The sequence below is a fragment of the Coloeus monedula genome (assembly GCF_965178545.1).
Source record: "Coloeus monedula genome assembly, chromosome: 6".
Classification (NCBI taxonomy): domain Eukaryota; kingdom Metazoa; phylum Chordata; class Aves; order Passeriformes; family Corvidae; genus Coloeus; species Coloeus monedula.
This window is the reverse complement of record NC_138786.1, coordinates 58446843-58469555: the sequence shown is the minus strand read 5'-3', so window position 1 is coordinate 58469555 and position 22713 is coordinate 58446843. Positions and strand designations below refer to the sequence as shown.

The 22713-nt window shown below is 43.5% G+C and overlaps 1 protein-coding gene across 1 annotated transcript in view; it reads left to right on the top strand.

The window, feature by feature from the left end:
- The first annotated feature begins 322 nt into the window (after positions 1–322).
- Positions 323–22713, top strand: part of RHOJ (ras homolog family member J) — a 60625-nt gene continuing 38234 nt past the window's right edge. Inside the window, exon 1 of the mRNA XM_082283397.1 lies at positions 323–953. Within this exon, the coding sequence (XP_082139523.1) occupies positions 776–953 (178 nt within the window). The 5' untranslated portion in view covers positions 323–775. The remainder of the gene's footprint in view (positions 954–22713) is intronic.

Sequence of the window (22713 nt, the reverse complement as noted above, 5' to 3'; positions counted from 1 at the left end):
TGTGTGTCCACACTCCCGTATTCCGTATTCTCCCAAATCCTCCTCGCCGGTCCCGGTGCCGGCAGCCCGGAGAGCAGCTGGAGCGCGGGATGGAGCAGAGAGCCTAAAAAACTTCATTCTGCAGGGGGACCTCTAGTGTTTTCCTTTCTCCATGTCCTGGCAGAGTTCCTCCAAAGTACAAATACACACAGAGCTCCCATTGTTTGCAGCCCTTCACAAGCCCACTGATCCTAATATGGAATTCAGCAGGAAACCCATGATTTCCTGACACACAGCAAGCTGGAGAAAGAAAGGAAAAACTCCATTAAAAACCTCCAGACTCTCCTCCATGTTAGAAATGAAATGGAAAATGGAGTGGATTTAACAGGAGTCCCCGATTCCTGCGGCCAGGCTGGAGGAAGGGAGACGCGGATCGAAGCCGCAGGCTGCTGATATTTTTGAAGTCGCAATAAAGACTGAGAACGGTCGGGCAGGATGAGGATTTCCTGACTGGGACAAACGAAAAAGGACAGATCACTTTTTATTTTACGATATTCCTCTCCGTGTGTTTAATTTATTCACCTCGATGATCCTCTTGACTGATCTGGTAACTGTTAGAAGCGGCTGTGACAGCCTGGAAACATTAGTATGATTTCCTGAGTTTGAGATTTGCTGCTCCCCCCCACCCCCCTCCTTCTCCAAACTCAGGAAAAGTCAATACAATCGCACTTCATTTTTCCTTCATGTGCACTTGGAAGTCCTGGGAGCAGCAAGAGCAGCGGCAGCAGCAGCAAGAATGAACTGCAAGGAGGAAAATGACAACTGCACTGACGGGAGCAGGAGTAACACCAAGAAGATGCTAAAATGCGTGGTGGTTGGGGATGGTGCAGTTGGGAAAACCTGTTTGCTGATGAGCTACGCCAATGATGCCTTCCCAGAGGAGTATGTCCCCACTGTGTTTGACCACTATGCAGGTAAGGAAGTGCTTTAAAAGAAATTAATCGAGAGCTGCAGGACAGCCAGGTGGGAGGTGAAGGAAGCTTGAGGAGAGGACAGTTCAAAAGGGATGCATGGGTTACTTCTCGTCCAGGAGTGTCATTCAGGCCTGGATGGTTGCCAGGCAGCTTAGATGGCAGCTCATAAAACTGGGGCAATGCAGGATTTATTCAGAGAACTTATTTGTTTGCTTCTGATTTTTGTCTTGTTTTTGGCAAATAAAAAGCATTAGGGGTGCAGTTAAATCTACTGTGTTTTGGGACAACAAATATAATTCAGCCTCTATCAATTTGTATTCTTGGTTAGTTTTTGAAGTTCTGAACTTTGCAGTCTGCAGTTAGGAAGACTATATATATGTATACATAAAAATATATGCTATCACTATCTTGTCCCTTGTGGCAAATGATGCATAAATTACAATATTTATATCCTATTTAAGGAATAATCTTTGAGAATATATCCTATTTAAGGAGTGATCTTTGAGAAAACCAGCATAGTCGTCTTCCAAACTGTCAGTATGTAACTCTCCTTTCAGAGACATTTGTTACTCCATCTATAAATAGATTTTAATACTACAACTAGATGGTAGTGAAACGCAGAAGTGGTGATTGATTTGAATACTTTATAGTAGGGGTATCTGTAGTATAAGAAAAAAATACAAACATAATCACGATCATCAATGATATTCTGCATTGCTGCACAGAACAGACCTACAGATTATTACAATATTCACAGGCCTCTTTCTATAGCAATTACTGACTTTATCCAGCTGTGTCCAAAGTTATCACGCAGATGTTTCATAGGCTAAAACTGGTGTTCAAACATCTGCTTAAATTTTACTATCCCAAATTCTACTGTTTTTCTTCTCACAGTGCTCCTTTGGCTTATGGGGTTTTTTTACAAGATCCCTGACACACAGATTCTAGAAGCACTGCAAAACTCATTGCTTATCTTGCAGCAGCAGTTGGAGTTTCCCTCATTCTCTCCCCACCTCCTTAAAAACTGAATTTTCATGGCATAGCTTATCATAGATTTGGTATTCTGTAATGGGAAAAATCCCTGTTTGCATTCTGGCTCCATGTCAGGTTTAGCAGATGAACTGGCCAAACAAGAAAGCTGTGTAATTGCAGAATCTGATCCATGGAAATGTGAAGACCTTTTCCTCCACAAGAGTGGGCAGCGTCACTTCTAATGCAAGGAGCTCTCACTTTCCGCCTCCCTTCCCAGCAGAGAGATGGAGTGATCACTCTGGAAAAATACATTTCCCCAGACAAGATACAGGGCAGAATATTGCCTGTTGGAAACATGTACTGCCATGAGCCAAAATCCCTAAGGGCTGCCTGATATTGCAACAGCACCCACTTTCCCATGATAACTTCAGATCTGCTCATCCCTCACAAAATGCTGGTCCCAGCGCCCCCTGCCCTTCTCCCACTCTCTTCCTTGCCCCACAAATACCTCTGCCTATGGAAAAAGCCATCCAACAGCTGGTGCCAGACCACGTGGGGATCAGTCTTAGTGGTTTTGGTGTGAGCCTGGGGGCACACACATGTGCATGGGGGCTGTGCACACACAAGGGCACTGATGCCAGCCAGGCAGGCTGGCACTTGGTGGGGGCACTACTCTGAGCTTCTCCTCCCTATCCAGCTAAAGGCGACTCCCAGGGACTTGCTTTGATTCCCTTTCCTCTGTCAGAGTGGTGGAAATTGCCAGTGGGCTCAAAATTTACTGAGGGGATATGAGGGCTAATAGAAGGATGGGAAGATGAAGGAGCATAATCCTGATTTCCTTGGGGTAAAAGGAGTATGCAGGCACTTTTAAATTGAGCCTCATTTTCAGGGTTTGAAGATTTAGCCTCTAAAATATCTCCAGCTATTTTTATCTGTCTTCTTAACTACTATAGCACATAAATATAAACTAAAAGTATTTTCAATGAGAAAAGTCATAAAGATAAGGGGGAAAAAATAGCTCTGTATATGAACATGCTATTCTGAGACAATCCCTGTCCAGCGGCAGTGGTCAAAACTAGCATTGATCAAAAATGGAATTTCAGTTTTTTGAGGATCCTATCATTTATTAAGCTGATTTCACTACAAAATTGCAGGGTTCCAACAACAGCACAGGCAGCACAGCACTGGGATGGGAAAGCTGCATACATGGGCAGATCATGGAGGGTGTAGGAGTCTCTGGAAAATGCCATTTGAATTTACCCCAGGGAGCTGGTTTGTCTACCCCTGCTCTTGTCACTGCTGAAAACAACTGTTTCAACAGTTGAAAACAAGCTGAAAACATCAGATTCAATGGTTCATTTCTGTGCTGGAAATGCTCAAAAGCAATTAATTGCTGCAGATGTTTGTAAAGCTTCACTTTCCATGGAAGGTTTTCCACCCAGGCATTATTACCAGCAGTGGTGTGTTAGCAAGGGCTTCCTCTTGCCTCACCAGGTCACAGCCTGGTTGTGAGTCCCGGGGCATTTACCAATTTACTTCTTTCTAATGGAAAATGTAGGGGGTGGGGAGGGGAAGCATTAAAACCCGAGGATTCCAGTGGTGATCTCAGAGCAGTTTCTCACTGCCACGACTCCAGCAACTCGGGGGAGACAGTGATGCTCTCCAGCCCAGCTTTGGGAAAAGCTCCAGCTGCACCAGTGCCGTGGCCAAGGCGTTAACTGTTCATGGCCCTGAAGCACCAGCTCTGTGCACTTGCCCTGTTGCATCTCATCTCTTTCCTTCCTTCCCTGGTCAGCTGCTCGTGGAGCAGGTGAAGCAGGTGGATGTAGAAACAGGAGTGATCCAGGGGAAGAAAACAGCTGAGCTCCAGCAGAATTAGATCAGCACAGTGCTTATTTCAGTGCCTTTCACATGAAAGAGCTTGAAACCACTTTATAAAAGTTCAGCCCAACCTGCCTCTAAGAAAATCAAAGGCAGTAGCTGAATGTCACCCAGGGAAGGAGCAGATATGCCTGCAGATAGCTCACACAGCATTTACAACTTGTATGCGGTGGTGCCTGGCACAAAAAGCTCTTGGTGGCTCACCACGTGTGCAGCTGCACTGTACAAAAGTCCAGACCAGTTATTAGCTCCACACTAGTAATACTCTGCCACAGATTTCACCCACAGTCCACAAAACTGAATTTCTTCAGGGCCTGTTGCCAGGGTTGGGATGTGATGGGTGTAGAGTAGGATCAGTGCAATGCCAGACAGATGGGGAGGGCAAATTTGTTTCTTGGATGTGAAAATGGTTTCTTTCGTTGGATGCCTGAAGTTTATGAGTCTGGTTATTTCTCAAGGCATTTTGAAGAGGTTTTGCTGGAGGCCAGAGCCCTAAGTACATTTCCTTGCTTTGGTGAATTTCCAAGTCCTTTACTGGAAGTGTTTAGCCACAAGGCAAATGCTGTTTCTAGGGCAGGAGAACCAAAGTGCTATCCCGGCGACAAACAGGATATTGCTGGCAATAACTGTAACAATGGGGACTGTTTGGATAGTGAGTAGATGCTTTAACATGCTGGTTCCATTCCGTCTTTTGAACATCAAATGCTGGTTTTCCGTGAGCAAAGGTCTCTCAGCCAGGGTGACTTGTATTGTGCCCAGCTATGTGAGGTTACAAATGTTTATTTAGGGCTGAGGTTGGACCAACAAAAAAGTTCAATTCAACTACTAGCAGAGTTGGTTTAATAGTACCAAAGTTAGCTGGCTTGCTCTGTGAAATACAGAAGAAAAAAGTGTTTATTTGTTACTTAGGCAGCCACTGAGCATCCAATTTTATATTCATGAAGCCTGAAAACACAGCAATTTTTAGCATGAAATTTATTCGCCCTAAAATTTATATTCAGGCTTCCTGGAGAGGTGATGGATGCCCCCAGGCTCTCAGTGTTTAATAGGCATTTGCATAATGCCCTTAATGATGTGCTGTAATTTTTGGTCAGCCCTGAAATGGTCAAGATGATCACTGTAAGCCCCATCTAAGTGAAACTACTCTATTCTATTCTATTCCATTCCATTCCATTCCAAAAGTGCATTTCTTGTAAGTAAAAAAACCTCTCCATGCTTAAGGAGCAGTAACAATGGCATGCAACTAACTTGGCCCACTGTGCAGACAGAGGTGATTTGACTCATTAGATGGCTGAAGTCTGAGGGGAAGAGGGTTGTGAGTCAAACTCAACTCTAGTTCAGGCATAGAACAGAGATGAATACCATACAAACATCTTTAGGAGCCAAAGTTGCATCTTTGGTAAATGAGAGAGGTCAATCCCTCCAATGGAGAGCTGCAAAGCATCTGCAAAAAGTAGATGGTGTAAATATGTCCCTCCCTCCTTTGTGTGTCAGCACACACTGGTGAACATTTATAAATAGTGAACCCATTTGAAAAAAATTAGCATTGGCATGTGATCAGCTAATTAATAGCATACAGAATAGCTCAGCCCTGGCTGGGGCTCTGTAAATTAAAAGCAATATAGAAGAAGAGAGACATTACTTACTGTTAGGAGACACATTTTTTGCTCTTCAGTGGTGATTCAATGTAATCCGTCTGACTTTGCACTGAAGTGGGCTGGAGCATCACCAGTCTGATGGAGCAGTGATCCCAACCGTGCTGGCCAGACAATCCATGCAAGAAGGGAGAGTCTCCTGCTCTGGCATTTTTAGTAGCATAGGAGCAGTACTACTGCTCTTGCCCAGAGCAGGCAGCTTGTACCTGTGCAAATCCGCAGATAGGCTGCCTGTATGTCACAGCACTGACCCAAATCCCTGCTCCTCATGTCCTCCCATGAAAGAGAGGAGTTGGAAGTGGGCTATCAGTGATCCTGGGACTGCCCATGGCTGGTTGCTCTTTGTCCTGGGGCAGGCAGGAGCACCCAAGGGAGACAGGCCAAGCACCAGGCAGCTCTGCCTTGCAGCCTCTCCCCACAGGGCAGGAGCCACCAGCCAAGACATGGCAGAAAGCCAGTGGGAACCCTAACATCCCAAATTTCTCCAGCTACAGGCATGAGAGGACATCTGTCCACACTTTTGGTGTGCTAGCCATTTTTAATTGATTGCTAATGCATACTGGTTTCAACCCATCCTTGCTTGCCACCCTGTATAAGTGATAACTTAAGCCCCAGAGCATCACTTTTTTTTTCCCTGTGGAAACTCCAACAGGAAGAGACTGCCCAAGCAGATTTGCAATTTCTGCATGGGTGCTGCCGTGGGAGTCTTCACACTACCACATTCTTGAGACAGTTGTCTCCTATAAACAGTCTTGGTAGCACATTAGAGAAACCCTTCATACAATGTTTGGGGTCATTAAACTGAAATAGATATAAATAGCACTGAAAGAGAGCTGTAATGTTTATTTGCATGGATATTTGCAGTGGGGTTTTTTTCCTTTTAATGTTCATCCAATTTTGATCACACAGATTTGAACTTTATCCTTGAGACAAGAAACCATTGACTCTTCTAAGATCTGGCTCTTTAAACTGGCAGCCACTGAACAGTTATGTTCATTTTGCCTCTCAGGAGCTAAAAAGACTTCTCTGCCAATCTTCCTGGCCTCATCCAGAATAAACCAGGGATCTCAATGAAATGTTCAAGGCATGACAACACAACAGGAACCCACCAGTGCAATTCAAAGGTTTTCACGGCTGGATTTTTTGAGGATGAATTTTACAGAACCACTAATTCTCAGTCTCCCCACAGAAGAGATTTAATTCTGTGTCCTGAGTCACATAAGTCAGAGGTGGTGTAGTGATCCTCAGGCTTTTTCACATCCAGGAAGCCTGAATAGTCTTTATACCAAAAAGATGCCTTTTGCCTGAATCACCATAGTTATTCCACACTCATTTGAGAGGCTCCACATACACCCCTAAGCATCTTAGGGCTTTTTCCTTCTGAAGGTGTTTTCAGTATGCAAAGACCCGAGATAACTATCGCTGCTATCTCTTCCTCACACACATCCCTGTATTGTCCTGTGGCTGCACAATCCACTTGAAGCCCATGGAGACAGAGGTGTGTGCTTTGGCTTTCTGTTTCTCAGGGCAGATGGTTTCTGCAGCAGTGCTCTGAGTGCTGTGGTGACAAAGTCCCCATTGTCCCCTGCCCCTACAGCTGTGACTGGAGATGAGCCTGCAGCACCTGAGCTGCTTCTTACCTTTGTCTCTGGCTCTGTTATGCAGCTTCTCTTAGTACTGCTGCCACTCCTGGTTTGATTTTACACAGCCCAGGAGCTGCAGCAGCTCAATTCAGAGAGCTGATTCCTCCAGCCCGTGTCAGTAGCCAGCGGATGTCCTTGTGCATCAAGCACAGCAGGGGACAACACTGCACCATGAATGACACTGGCAGTCTGAAAGCTGGGTGTAGAGAGTAAGCAAACTACAGTGCACGTCATGAAGGACAGTGCCAGGAATTAGAGGAGTAGATGAAGCAGCCATGTTGCTTTATCCAGATTTATCCAGCCTAAATTCCACCTAAGCCCCACTGTCTATTCTTTTGTATTAGATATGTGGTGCTTGAAGGGCAAGAGGAATCATGAAGAATACTAAACAAGGAGTTAGACCATTTGAATGTGTGTTGGTGGTTTGGATGTACAATGATGGGATTTTTCTTAAGGTCAGCCACAGGCCTGAGGGAATGGATTGGAAAGATGGAAAAGTCAAATGGCTTAAAAAGAAATATTTCTTTGCATGGTATGTGATTAACCCAGGGAACTTATCACTGTATAAAAGTTCTTGAGGACAAAATTTTAACAAGGTTTGCAAAAAAGGGGGTTGAACCATGTATGAGGGTGGTTGAGTGCTGTCATAAGCTAATGAAAAAGACTTCTGCAAGAAATGAGCTGGCACACCCTTCTGTTAGAGGTCAGGGCAAGACCTAAATTTGCTCTGGTGAATGGCATATTATCTTAAAGTTGCTCACTGCTGTGTCAGAGATGAAGACACTGGTTTGTGAGTTTGGCCCAACCTAGCACCCTTGTGCTCAGAGCTTTAGAAAAGAGCTTTTTGGAGTGATTATTCTGATACATGGATGGGCAAACTGATTTTGAAATTTTGCTTACGCAGCAATGGGCTGCTGCAAAGAGACATGGAGGGATTTGAAAAAATGACCCTTTTCTTCTCCACTACTCCAAGACAGTCAGGTCTGATCTTTCCCTCCCTTTGTCATCTGTGTAGCATTGCAGGAGGTAACATCAGCTGAAAAGACCAAAAATGAAACTGTGGCCTCTGGCCCTTGAAGGACAATCTCTACAGCTTGAACTAAATCACATCCACTATCTCAAAATCAATAATTGACTGAGTACGTGTGGCCAAGCCACCCACATGAGGGGGCAAAGCCACTTTATGGGTGGTGCCAGACCAGGCAGCCAAGCAGATGCTTCACAGCAGAAGATGCCCCACATGCAGGAAAGAAAAACAAAAATTTAGCGGACAAGTCTAAGCAACCCAAATTCCCAGACATGTAAGAACTTCATTTCTGCCAGATGTGGCAGTGTTTTCATTAAGTCATCATTGCAATGGCTGTTACTGATTAAACCAATGCAAAGTACCTCCACTAAAACTTGCTTCTCATTTTCTGCTCTCTTGATAAACGTTGATACTTTGATGTCTGCACTACTGATACACATTGTGGCTGCTCTGCATCACTGAGTTTATTTTGCCATGCAGGCAGTGTCTTTCCTATGTTCTAACTTTCCAGTTGTTAAGGCCAGACCTAATGACATCATGGAAATGGCGAGGGATGAGGAAGAGCAAACATATTTCCTTCAATTGTTCTGTTCAGACAAAGTCATTAAACAGTAATGACATCTCCTGTCAAATTATTATTTATCTTTGCAATGAAAAAATCCAAGTTATTATATTTTTTGTTTGCTTTTAAGAGTGACCATTTGCCATTCCCCAGTTATATTGTTCTTGTACCTCAACCTATGGTCTTCCACCTAAGCCAGGGAATATGTTACTAAAGAATGTAAGTTTTACGAATTGTCATCCCATGTTTTATGCCAAGGGGCAGTGAATGAATGAATTCTTAACTGGGTTATTTAACTAGTATTCATATCCCTTTTCCCCCCAAATAGTACCAGGAAAAATGAGGTTTAAGGTAATGTCTAATAATTAAAAGATTACAAAAAATGTTGATTTACCTTATTTAATATCTGACATTATTTGCATTCAAACTGAGAGGTCTCTCACCTTCACAGATTTAGGTCCATGAGCAAAACCCTCTTCTTAATTGGAAAGTCATGTGTGAGGCAAGATGATTTGGGTCCTGGGGGACATGGTCACTTTCTGGGAGTTGTTGTCCCCTTGCCAGTCCTCATATCCAAAGTAATGTGTTTGGGGTCCCAGGGAAGGGGAAGGCATGAAAGGCCATGAGATCTTGTTATTTTGGCTAACACAGTTCTCCAGATTCAGTGTGTGCCCAGTGGAGCAGCAAAGCCATCAGTGGGGTTGCCCCAGAGTTGCCTTTTTACCTCGGGAACTGGCACAGCAATGAATCCATAAATACGCCAACCACCCTCAGGGGAAGAAAAGGCTGGAAAAAAACTTTCACTGACAGGAGAAGCACTGGGAAAAAAACCCAAAAAACTTCCCAAAGGAGGGAGATGGACAGCTGTAAAAATATTCCCAAGCACAGTGGCACAGGAGGCACAGTCAGGAGGGTGATGGCATTGGAGCAAGAGAGAAAAAGCAGCACAGTGCTGTAGCAGCATCCTCACTCCTGTTTCAGGACAGCATGCAAGTGTCTCATGGAAACAGCAGGCCCAGGGATGAGCACAGGAGCCAACACTTAGGCACATGAAAGAGTTAAAGAGGACTGTGCAGAGGGGCTGCACAGAAAGGTCCTGCCACAGTGCAGGAGGATGCCTGAGATGACTCACTGGAACTACTTTCCAACCCCTGCAAACAGAGGCCACGTTGCTTGCTAAAGACTCTCTGGCACTGACTCCAGCTCTAACTTTGAAGTAATGGCATTAACAGTATCTACTCATGCTCGGCTTTCTGCAGACTTTAAGGAAAAGCACAGCTTCAGCAATGAGTGGGAAAACATACATGTTCAAACATAACATTAGTTTCTATCCCCTGGGAGATGGGACCAAAAGAGCATCTATTTGCAATAATATGCTGCTCTGCTGAGAACGGGCTTAAAGGAAAATCCCATAGGGTTGGGAAATGTGTTTTAAGTTCACAAACTGTCTCATGCTCTGCCTCCAGAGCTGGAAGCCATCCAGCTGCTGTGTCCTCACAGGCCAGACCCTCCCCATCTAGGACACATTTGATTTCTGAGCAATCCCCCAGCTCCATTTCAGAACTGGTTTTCTAGGTGTAAAGTCAATATATATGTCTAATTTTGGGAGCCCAGTTGCTAGAGACTCTGTCCACGAGCAGCAGAAATGCAGAGATTTCATTTTTTATTTAAAATTTGAGGCCTTTCCACTAGAGAATCTCAGCTCTGGCACAAACTCACACTGAAAATGCCTCCTGAGACCATCTATTTTATGCTGTCTATATCAAGCAATGGCTTGTGGCAGTAATGCCCAGGACTTCATGTCCATTCCAGCTGGGATGAGAGCACTGCTAGTGACAGTTTGGGCTGTATGATCCTACTTCCCAAATGGCTCCACATGGGCACACAAACTTCACTGAGGGCTCGTGGTGTATCTGCATATAAATCACAAAATTGCTCTAGAGAGGTGGTTTGAAGCTGCATCTTTATTTTTGTTTAGTTAGAGCTACACATAGACCTTTTCAGCTGTGTCAAGAACACAAAGGAGACTGTAGAATAGCTTGTTTGCTCATTGAAAACTTTGCATTAAAATTTTCAGCAAAAGGGTGAACGACTTCTAGGAGGCCATTTGGATGCTGTTATTCCAGCTCCTAGAAAGGCCCTTTACGTCCACAGTACAGCTCTGCTTTGTCCTAGGTAGCCAGTAATGTACCAGTGAATTGCCAAAATCCAGCACAATTCTCTTCATCTCGTTACCTTCCAGTTACTGCTCAGGATATTTTAAGCCTGTTCCAAGAATACAAGGGAGCAACATCTCTCATTAAAAAAAATATATGGGAAGTACAGCTTTAAGAAAATAATTTTCCAGGAATATCAGCCATGAAAACAGGATGAAACTCAACATTAAAAGAGGAGTTCATACGCAAAAAAAAAAAAAAAAATTCAGCTGATCTGCCAGAAACCAGGCCTTATGGATGAAGTCCAAATTAGCTGAGCCAGTTCATGATATCATTAATATGGAGAATTTTCCTTGCCATGCATAGAAATAGTCTCTCATGCGTTGTGCCACTTGAAGATCTGCTGGGCACTTACCTAAACCATTCGGTTTGGTTCAAGTCCAGAGGAGTGAGGTTGCTGTGGTTCTTTTATTTTAATATTTTAGAGTGTTAAGTGCATTTTCTCCCCCAAGTGTCCCTCACGGGAAACTGCTAAAATGGTGAAATAATTCATTCTTCCATTATTTGAATCACATTGCCCAATTTATTTCCTTTCCTGTAAAGAGCTCCTTGTAGCAATACCATAAGTCCCTCCTGATGCTTCCAAGGAAGGAAGAAGCAACGGGGAGTGTGAATACAAAATGAGGTCCCAAATCTGAAGTAATGTTTGACAAAGGAAATCTGTGCCAAGATAATGGGGGAACAGCAATAACTTACATTCTCTCCATATGGTGCTCCCAACTGGGTTTCTCTCCCCCTGCCTTCTATTTAAATGCATGAACATGAGAGATTAGGAGAAGAAAAATAATAATACAAGTCTTGCAATGATTTTGCAAGGAAAATAGTATTTTGAGTCTGTGCCCAACAGGGTGGAAAATCCTGAGGACACAAGAGAGTCTTGTCCCTGACCAAATGCATTCACAGTACGTCTTGGTGAGGTGCATGAGACAGTTCTTACAAAGACCTCCTAACTAGAGAGCACCTTGTACTTTCCATCACATAAAGTCTTTCCAGGTCCTGATCTCCTTTCTGCTGCTCCCTCCAGCTTTCAGAATTTCCTTTTCTTGGTATTTATTTTCCACACTGCTTTTTTTTTTCTCGTGAGCAGGGTCTTCCCACCTGAAATGTTAAAGAAGAAGAAAGACAGATTGTCTTCCCAAAGCTTTCCTGGGTACAGCATAGGCCATGGAGCTGGCCAGAACCAGCTATGGATCCTGCAGAGCCACCTCTGAGCCAGCTGGGTCCAAAACCAAACCACAGACATTGCACACATAGCGGCTGCTCCACAAGCCCTGGGTGCTAATTATTACCGGGTGTCTCTTCTGATTCCCTCCAGTGCTGCTGAGCTGGCCAGGGCCAAGGGCACGAGAGCAGATGTTCTGCCTCCTGACAGATGTCAGCTCTGCCTCATGGAAAATGTCATCTGAGATGAGTGAGAACCAGCAAGCAGCCAGACAGGGCTTTGCAGGATGGTAGTGGGACCACCCCACAGTGACCACTATCCATTCCAGCAGCCACCTCTTTCCTGGCAAGCCCCTGCCACAGCATTCCATAAAAATATTATCTCAGCGTTGCCTCTTGTGCATAAGCTACAGAAGGTCAAATGAGCCAAGGAGCTGCATGAGAACCAAAATATGCCCAAGTAAGTGGGAGAGAAGAAGTGGAGAATTGTGGGAAAGAAATGTACATCCTTACAGGATGGAGGGGAAAGGTATGTTTAAGACCAGACAGTCCAAAAGAGGTCCATAAATTGTAAAACAAGTGATTTGTAACAACTATGTTTTGGGGGATATGATTCATAGTTTTGAACTTTTGGGGTTAGCAAAAGTTCTGGCCAGAGCATTTTTGATGAACTGTCCCACCAAGAGAAGATGCTGATTCATGAAAGCTGAAGCATTTTTAAAATACTTGAAAGGACAAATTCTTGAGGTCCAGGGCCCTCTGGTTATTTCTGACAGTGCAGCAAAAAAGACCCAAATTGAAAACATAATATCTGAAGGTTTTGTTTTCATTCCATTGTAAAATGAAAACAAATTGTAAAACCTCAGAAGTTGTCACAAAGCTGAGTTATCATCCCCTGGCCAGTTCTAGTTGGTTGCTGTTATTATCGTTTTTACAGTTACTGTATTGCAATTGTTATTATCCAAGGGCAGGCTTCCTCTAAATGAAATATTTGTGCAGCAAAGACAAAAATTTCCAAGGAAAATGCTTCAAATAGCATGAGTTCAGGTGTGGTTTTAAGCTCTCTCAGCATGAAGAGCTGCAGTGGTTGCAGGAAGAGGTTGGCAAACCTCACAAGCCTTGGCAAACCTGATGGCAAAACCAGGCAAGTGCTTAGGAGAAGGGAAAACAGTCTTTGAGCTGAGTGTTGCTCATTGTGCCTTTGACTCTCTCTGGTACAGGCTACTGCAGAGGGGTTCTTTCCTCTTCTCTTTTGATGACTTCTGTCATCACATAAATGTCCAATAAACCCACATTTCTGATTTGTAATATCATATGTATTTGATTCCCAGAGGAAGAAAGTTAGCCCAAACACTCTCAAAGGTTTTCAAAGGACATCTACACTCTGCCAGACATAATATTGCTCCAGTGAGGGGTCCCCAAAGTTCATGACACTGGAACAAGGACTTCAGCTGTGATGCCCAGTGGACATGGAGAGAGGTGTCTGTGGCCACATTCTATAAATGCTGCTTGTAAATGATGGAGGAAATATACAGTAAAGGACCTGACTGAGAGCTCATGCCATGCTCGTTTAGGAAGGACACCATTACAGTTAGGGGAATTGGGTTGTGTGCAATCAGTTTGAACTTGAAATTCAACCTATATTCCCATTTCTGACCCATCAGCTCCAGGATCCCTCCCATATATCTGCATTTCTGTTGTCTGTCATGTTAACAAACCAAGGCACTTCTGTTTGATAGGAGGGATTCATTCCATAAGCCTGGAGCTAAAACAGTCCGTCCTTCCCAGGAGCTTCTCCAGGGAGGGCTCAAAATCCTGTCAAAAATATGAATTACATCTGACCTAAGGAAGTTCATTTGGAGTGCCTGAGGACCACTGAATTTCAGATTTCCTATATGGGCAACCCTTTTGAATGTGTTCCTGCTGTGAGCTGTCAAGCAAGAAATAAAACAGAGCCAACAGAAGTAGTGAGAAGTCACTACTGATGGTGCCTAATGGATTTTCTTCCTTAGAAGAGCTGGAAGCATAACCTGAAAGAGACTGGTTTCCTTTCCCAGTCAGCGTGGTGGGTGTGGGTGCCTAAAATTAGATATAGCCTCTATTAGTTGTAAATATTTATGCCTGTTGCCATAATAAATGGCTTTTAGTCTGACGATCTTCAGTATGAAGAAATTGTGGTAAATACATTTTCAGATTGAAGAAGGAAGAAGTAATAGATTTTTAGGCAATCCTTTTCAAGGCTGGCTATGCTCACACAAGACTGTTGGGTTCATCTGGTTTTGGAAGGCTCAAAGATCTGGGGCCAAGCAAATCTAAGTCAGGAAATCCTTAAAGTGAAGGCATGTGTGATATATGATAAAAAGCTGACAATAGGTGAATAAAATAAGACAAAGAAGCAGGTATTCTAGTTAGCGCATTTCTGTGCAAAATTCTAAGTTCCCAAGAAATCAGAATAAAGATATTTATGACACGCAGGAGATAATTTCTCAAGAAGGAAGTATCAGTTTTCCCCTTATATATATTGCAGAACATGCGGGGAAACATTCATATATTGATAATTCTATGCTTTATTTTTGTCAAAGAATTAGACTACAAAGAAGCCATATGTTTGGGGATTTTTCCCCAATTTCTTTCCTTGTTGTATTAATTTGTATAAACAGTTAGAGAAGTACCTATAGTTTCCATTTCAGGGAATTTTCCCCAAAATCATTTAACAGATGCCTTTTGCTAAGCAAAGACAACAGTTCTTATGTCCCTCGCCATTTCACCGATGCACCCCCTGTTAATTACAGGGGCTCATTAATGAGCTTTATTTCTCTCTGTGTTTTGTAATATACAGAGGAAAAAGAGGTTGATCAGCAGGGGAATACAGATTCATTTCTCCAGTCATGGGAAATCTCCTGTGTACCTGCTCAGAGAAAAGCAACCCCACCAAAATCCTGGTAAGGGCCAGAGTTCACCAGTGACAATAGGAGAGAACAGTAACAGGAACCAGAAAGTCAGGGCAGATCAGGCAAAATAAACATCAACTTCAAAAAACCTGCAGAGCCCAGAAGGAAACTGGACTTTGGCATTCATGCTGTACAATGGAGTTGTTCCCAGGGTAGAAAAATATGTAGTTGGCTGGAAAAGTTTTCTCTCTTGCCTGGGCACCTCAGGCCATGGCCAGATGTGAGAAGATGAAAAATACATCTACCTCTTATGGAAAATCAGGTCAGGGTTTTTGAAGCCATCTTGTACAGCTGGAGAGCCCCTTGAAATTCAGCTTGGAAACAGACATTTTGGGTTCCTTGGGAAATCCTCTCCCCTCATTTTGATTCCCAAGAAGTTCAAATCCCCTCCTTCAGTTTCCTGAGCTGCTGAAGGTTCCCAGCTCCTCCATGGCCAAGAGTCCTATCACAGACATCAGAGTCCTCCCAGCAGGCCAGCAGCAAGCCCACCCTTAGCACCCACTGCATTAGTTTATAGAATGCCTCATTCTGGGGGCTTGTTAAACCCTTGGCTGTGGAAACACAAGTGCTAAGCAGGAGTCTCAGTATCAGAGACTCTTGGTAGCTGTAGCAGAGGATGTTTGACATCACAATTTCTGCAGCCACCCAGTCAGGGGGAAGGCTACAAATTCCCTTAGCTCAGCAAAAATACAGAGTAACTGGGAGATGATCACTGACACAAGGAGTGCAGTGGATACACTCCAGATGTCTCTAACATCTACTGGAATTTATATTCACCCATTGGCAGATGGGAAACCTCAGTTCTGAAAAAAAAATATCTATGGGCTGAGTTTACAGTAAGGTAGCCAAGACTAGAACTTCTAGTGGTTTGTTTGTCATCTAGCTATTTCTAGAAATACCTCCCTCTGCCCTCTTGGACAGCAGGGTGTGTGTTTCCCAGACTTGTAGCTGTCTTAAAAGAAAACAGATCTTATACCAGGAAGAAGTGAGACTGTGGAGATCAATATGTCTGAAGGAACAGGGGTGGGAAAAACTCCAGAGAAAAATGTTCAAGAGGGAAAGCAAATTTGCTAGGAAAAAACCTCTGCAGTTTGCCATCATCTACATACCCCTGGTAAAGAAAGAGCTTTTTTGAAGTGAGCAAATATAGGCAAACGTGGCAGCACAAAGGATGCGGTCCTGAGTTCAAAAGGATACAGCCCTTGTTTCACCTTATAATTTCAAAGTGAACAGAAGGTTATGGTGATGAAATTATTCATAAGATTCAGTTAATTTGTCCCTGGTGCATTCCTGTGATTACAAGAAGATACAATTTTTCCATTACTCACCCCCAGCTTACTCTAGCCCTGGTTTTCTGGGCACCAATCCATCAGTGACCAGGTAGAACTAACCTGAGAAGTGTCTGACTTCATCCATCCGTTTGTTAAATGTTAGGGAGTCTGCTCAGGCATCCCAGGCTGCCTTATGAACATAGCAGCAACAATTTAGCCTTTTAACTGAAGAGGATAGGTTTGAAGAGATATATAGGGATACATTTCCTGACAGCTTTCTCATCCTAATTTCTCCAGAGGGTCTCAGTAGTGGTCAATCCATCTTTTATTCAAGAATATGCTCCCAACTCAAAGTCCAAAGATCCTGCGTGTACAGAAAAATGTTGATGTTCTAAAAGGGCAGAGATCTTTGAGAAACTCCTTTGTTCTGAAATCCTCTTAAAACCAAACCAAACCAGTTTCTTAGTGGTCCTCAGTGGTGTGGTATAAACAAGATTTAATTCTCATAACTTTGCCATTTGCTCACTGCTTTCCCCACTGAAATGGCACCAGCTGGCCATTATTATTTCACACTCTGGAGGGTTCAAATGTTCACGGGCTCTCCGATTCTGGGAGCTCTCATTACCAAGAGCAAGAAAGGTTTCTGGGCTGTTTGGTCAAAAAACACACTTCATATATGAGCGCAGCATAATAATGCACACGCTGCCTGATGTTAAACAACTCACTGCACACTATTGAATGCTTAAAAACAAAATGAACCACTGTTATTTTAGATGATCTTGATCATTAAAGCCCTGTGGGCAGCAGGCATCACAGCAGTTAATAGTAACAGTGTTTAACATCAAGGAGTAGGATATATTAAGCAAACATTAACTTCAACCCCTAAGCAATCTCTAGTATAAGCACAGCAATACATAAAAGCAGGTTTGTGTCAATATTCACATTTTATTTGGAGGGAAACACTGGCTTGGGAGGGTCACACAGCTGCAGGGCAGGAATCATGGCCAAATCATCTGTGTCATGGACCAAAGCCTTACCCACAACCCGCCCCGCCCCGCCTGCCCCTGCCGTGTGCACAAAAGTTGCTCCCGCCTTTATTTTTCCCCTGGAAGAGTTCGAGGTTTAAACCCTGTTTGCTTTGCCAAAGCAGTTCCCAGCTGGCAAGCTCATCGTGATTTCTTCTCTGTTTTGGTGTCTGTTCATACACACAGAGTGAAATCACTCTGCTGAAGGCAATATTCTCGTTGGCATGGCCAGGACAGGGATTTCACCCTCTGCCCCATAGCCTTTCTGCTAGGCAACAAGGCTTTCCCTTTACTGCCCTTCAGGCTGTTTCTCCCAGTGCTGTTGAGTCCATGCCCACACGAGTGATGTTGGTGATCACTGAAATCTGTCCTGAGGGGAACAGCAGAAATACAGAGTAAGGGACTAAGGACCACAGGAAGTTCTTGTGCTTTCTGTCTCTAACAGCCACCATCCATACATTCATTCAGTCCCTGTGCAGGTGTAATTACACATTTGCCTCCGTGCTTGGCAAGGAAAGTCCTTCCCATATGCACGTTTACACTCATCTGGGCTAAACACTCATTAAAGATAAGCACACACTTGCATGTTCTGCTGAAAAAACCCAGGATGAGGGAAGTCAGAATTACGCAATATGGAAAGAATACTCTCCATTTATTAAGCGTGTCTTGACAGTACATAAAAAAAAACATTCTGGAGCTTTCTTCTGGGCCAAATATTTCTCCCACTTCATACCCTAGGTATGCTCCAGTTGTGCTGGGAGCCGAATGGCAATACTATGACTCACTTCATATTGTGGGCTGGAAGCACCGTATTTTGTTCCAGAAAGAAATAGATCGTAGGCATAAGATTTAAAAGGCAGCTTTTTGTAAACTCTACTCCAGTGTGTTCTGGAGCACATTTTGATCAGTTGCACCATCCAGTCCCTCTCCAACTACAGCCCTGGCTGTGCTTATTTTTAAATTTACAACTGTGCTGGGAATATAGCATGTCCAAATTACCTTACAGTGGTGAGTGCGGGAGTTAAATGAATTTTTTGTGTTTCTTTCCAGAGCAACTCCACGGCAGTAATTGCTGCCACACACTTTTGCTATCAATTCAGTGTTGTGTCTGTGCTGAAGGACTCAGGCACAGATGAAATGATGCTGTTCCTGTGTCTCATAAGGGCCTACTAAAGTGATCCAAATAATTTTGTCTGCCAGCCTATAGGGAGTGGGAATGATCATCTTCCTGCTTTGGTTTTGCATAAATTATACAGGGTTGTCTCACCAAGACTACCATGGGCTGAAGGTTTAGATGTAAGTTTTCTTCAGTAGGGTGGAAGCGAAAAATAATTTAATTCCTGGTATTTAGCAGATGATGCAAAGCCTCTATGCTGTTTAGTACCAGTTTCATTTGTAACAATCCAGCATTGTCTCCGCTGCGTAGGCTCAGACACCAGCCAGCATCATTGGCCCCAGCAGAGCCAAACTGGAAACTTCAGGAGAGCACATGCAGTCCCTAAAAAATATCCACAGGGTTAAAAACAAACCCTGGGAAACAGTCCCCTGACCCACAGCCTCTCTCACTAGGACTGAAGCATTTTTAAATACAACTGCCTGTCCCAAAACTGAAGGGACTGTTGCTGGTGTTTACTCTGGGAGTGCCTTAAGCACCGGCCGTGTTTTTCACTTCTGACAAGCAAAGCCCGTGTGGCAGAGCTTTGGCAGCCACATCAGCCAGCCACCCTTTCTAGGGCTTGCCTTTGGAAAAACAGCATCATGTGCAGAACACACAGAGATAATGTAAAATGTTGGAGGTTCCTGTATATCCCAGCCCAGCAGGATATAGGTTCCTGCATATCCAGCAGCTGAAAAGCCACGATTCCTTGCTGCAATTCTGATTTTAAACCTGCGGTTTGTGTTTAACCAGCCAAGTCCCCGACCGCCCTCCACACACCTCAGTGACTGTTCCACATCCAAGAAATCAGGGCAGATAGAGCAGTGCTGTAAATCTGCAGCTGCCTGGCCTTGTGTTCCAGCCAGAAATCCTTCCTTCCACCCTCCGTGGCAAACTCAGCCCCTCGTAAGCCCTGAGCTTTCCTGAGATCAGCTGCACCTGACGCCTTTGGTTCAGGGCCACATTCCTCCAGGGAACTTTGAATCCCTCAAAGGGTCTGCTCCAAGCAGGTATTTTTTTTCTTCCTCTTAGGAAGCCAACAGTGCAGGATACCAGAGACTCCCTTCAGGGGATAGACGTGCAGATAAAGCCTTAAAACTGTTGGTTGTGTGGAAACAGTTGGATGGCAGACAGAGGCATTTTGCTTTTGGTGGCAGCATCCTCCAGAGACAGCCTTCCCCATCAATACAGCAACCCACACAGCTCTGGGAAAGCTCCACACTCCCGTGGGTGCAAACTGGAGCTGTGCACAGCACCTGGGGGAACATGGGGTAAGACACTGCAGGGTTAAAAACACACTCTAACGGGGTGCAAAAACATGTCCTGTAAGACCAAGTTGCGATTATTTCTCTCTATGCAAAGTCTGTCTTGCAAAGAATGTTCTTGAAATGGAAAGTATCCCAAAAGTTCACAAAAATAATAGAAGGTTTAGAAAATAAGGTGTGTAAAGGAAAAAAAAATTCCAGCACTACAGACATCAAAGCCAGGGACTGTGTGGAAAAAGTAATACAGAGCAGAAACGTAAAAGTCCAGAGTGAGCAGGGAGAAAGAGAGAATAGGAAGCTCAGGGCAAAAGGATCCTCTTTTTTCAACAGAGTTCATACATACAGAATAGCCTAAATGACCTTCAACAGCCCAAAATTTAAAATAAATGTTTTTTACTAAAATTCAACTGCCCAGGGAAATTCCTGTGGCACAGTCATTGCAGAAATGCAGTCCGGAGGAAGAGTGGGCAGGGAGTGAACACTCGTTCACATGGCCCAACATCACATCTTCACCTTCAAAAGTCACACCGTCTGCTCTTGTGCTGTTTTATCTGGCCAAATAAGAATCAACAGTAATATCCAAAAAAAGCCATTGTACTCTCAACATACTGTGATGGTTGAAGAGTGCACAGGCAAAGTAAAACAACCTTCACAGCATCACTCCAGTCTCAATCCAGTGGAAGTCCCAAGGAGAAGGGCATGTCTGTGGTGTCCCATTTGCTGTTGATATAGCCTCTGGTTTTAAGTTTTAAACCTTCTGTGTAATAATGAGATTTCCATTTCTTTTCTGACGTGGTTGAGGCCTGCAGGTTATTGAGTTTAAAAGCCAAAACATACAGACATAGAATTTTGCTTCAGGGTTGAAAAAACATATAACCTATTGGAAGGGTGGGATCAAATTAGCCTTTGTTCTCCCAAATTTCACATAAACAAGCATGCTCATGTATCATGTGCAAGGCAAGCAAAATCAAGAGAGCCTGTTTGAACTGAAATATTACTAGCCCACTGTGGGTGGCAGGAACGTATGTGCAAGTTATAAGGCTTGAAATTTAGGACTTTGCTCCATAAAATGCCCACATGGATCAGGTGAGAGATTGCCAATCAGTGAAGGAAATGCTGTGGACTGGGTCAGATCCTGACAGCCTGAGCCACCTGGGATAGCATTTGCAGGCAGTATGTGCATCAGAATTTGGTTAGAGATATTTTGGTCCTCAGCAGTATTATTTGCCAGTGAATTGTTCTCAAGAAATAAGCAGTGACAACATGTAGAGATTGATGCAAAATAAAACCACAACAACATAAAACAAGTAATTTTCAAATCCTGCAGTGGATAATACTTTATGATGCATGAAATAGCTGTAATGCAGAAACACAACAGAAAAGACAGAGCACAGATTAATGATTGGGGTTTTTTTAATTGTGATGATTATCCTTATGACTACAATATAACCATATAATTATAGATTGAAACAGATATTCTGCCTTTGTAAGGCTTCTGGTGTCATTTCTCAGCCATTCAAAGCAGTCATTAAATGATGCTGGGAAACAATCCACATTGTCTGATGTATTGCCTATCTCCTGCCCCTCTGCTTTTGTGTTTTCTTCCTCTCTTCTCTTCTTCCCAGTCAATTTCAGAGCTACAAAATATCACTGCCTGCCTCAAACTGTGGAAACCAGGAGCAACTCCACCAAAGTCAAACCTGGGGGAGGTGGATCTCTTCAAACAGTGAGGGAGTCTCCTGGTCAGAGAAGGGGTTGAAGCCAGTTCATGGCAAGTGATGCCAAGAGAGTGCTTTAAATCTGCAATGTCCATCTGAAAGTCTTTCTAAATGTAAATGTGAGTGCATGTGTGTGTGTAAACATGTGCCTACAAACACCAGTTCATTTTAAAATACTAATTATTGGTGTAAACGAGTCCCCTAGGAATGTCAACTGAGTACAAGGATAACCAGATCCATAGTAAAGCCTATGGCAGATTCTGTTTTGCCATTTTTAACATATCTTCATGAGATGTTATATGTGTGCAAAATTACACTGAGTTACCTGTCAGGAGCTCCGGGAGATATCTGCCATCTGGTTTTTTCCTGCTATCTGCCATTTCCTGTTTCCAGTGGCTTGCCTTGGACTGGCAGGTAAAAATGTAGTCAGGAGTTTTCCTGGGACCCTATTTCTACCCTATCCCTTCTCATGGACATGCCTGTAGTATCTTCAAGCCTCACATAATTTTTTTTGGAGATCTGTGTTGCGTGAGCTGAGAGCTTTCTGTTAAAGGTTACTTGCCAAAGGAACAAGGACAAAAAGCAATAATTAAATCTAAAGAGACAAGGAAGAGAGAGAGAGGAGGACAAGAAAACTACGACAACTTTCACCCCTTTATGTAAAATTATGTGTAAACATTCTCTGCTGTGAAAAATCATTTATATCTAAATATATACAGCCAGATGGGTATGGTAACTCAGTGCTGCTTGAGTCACAGGATCACTGGAAAAAAAATTATTAAAGCAGGCCCTTCCCAAGCTACGCAAGGACTGGTTTCTGATTTCGGTAGTTGTTTTAAATTATGTTATGTTTTGCTCAATAATAGAGAATCAAAAGCACAACTTAGTGTCCAGACCAGTTCTGACCTCTTCGCCAAAATAATGGAAAATTTTCGAAAAACACCAGGAGAGGATAGAAAAGCTCATCACAATGCTTTTGCTGTCATTGCTCTATTTTCCCAGGGACAGCTGATGGAGGGCTGTTCCACTGGAGGTGGAATTTCGATTAAGGACTTAACATTTTAGTAAGTAGAGACTGTAGGAACAAACTTGTTAAAGCAGAACAGCAATATTAACCATATTTATGGATTTGCATTCAGGCTGTGCCTGGAAAGGACAATGCAGGCTCTTTCATTTACTATAGAAAGCTGGGTACAACAGAGCCATTCTCGTTGCATACAGTGGAGGCATTGGCTGGTTTTCATGTTGTGCAGAGTT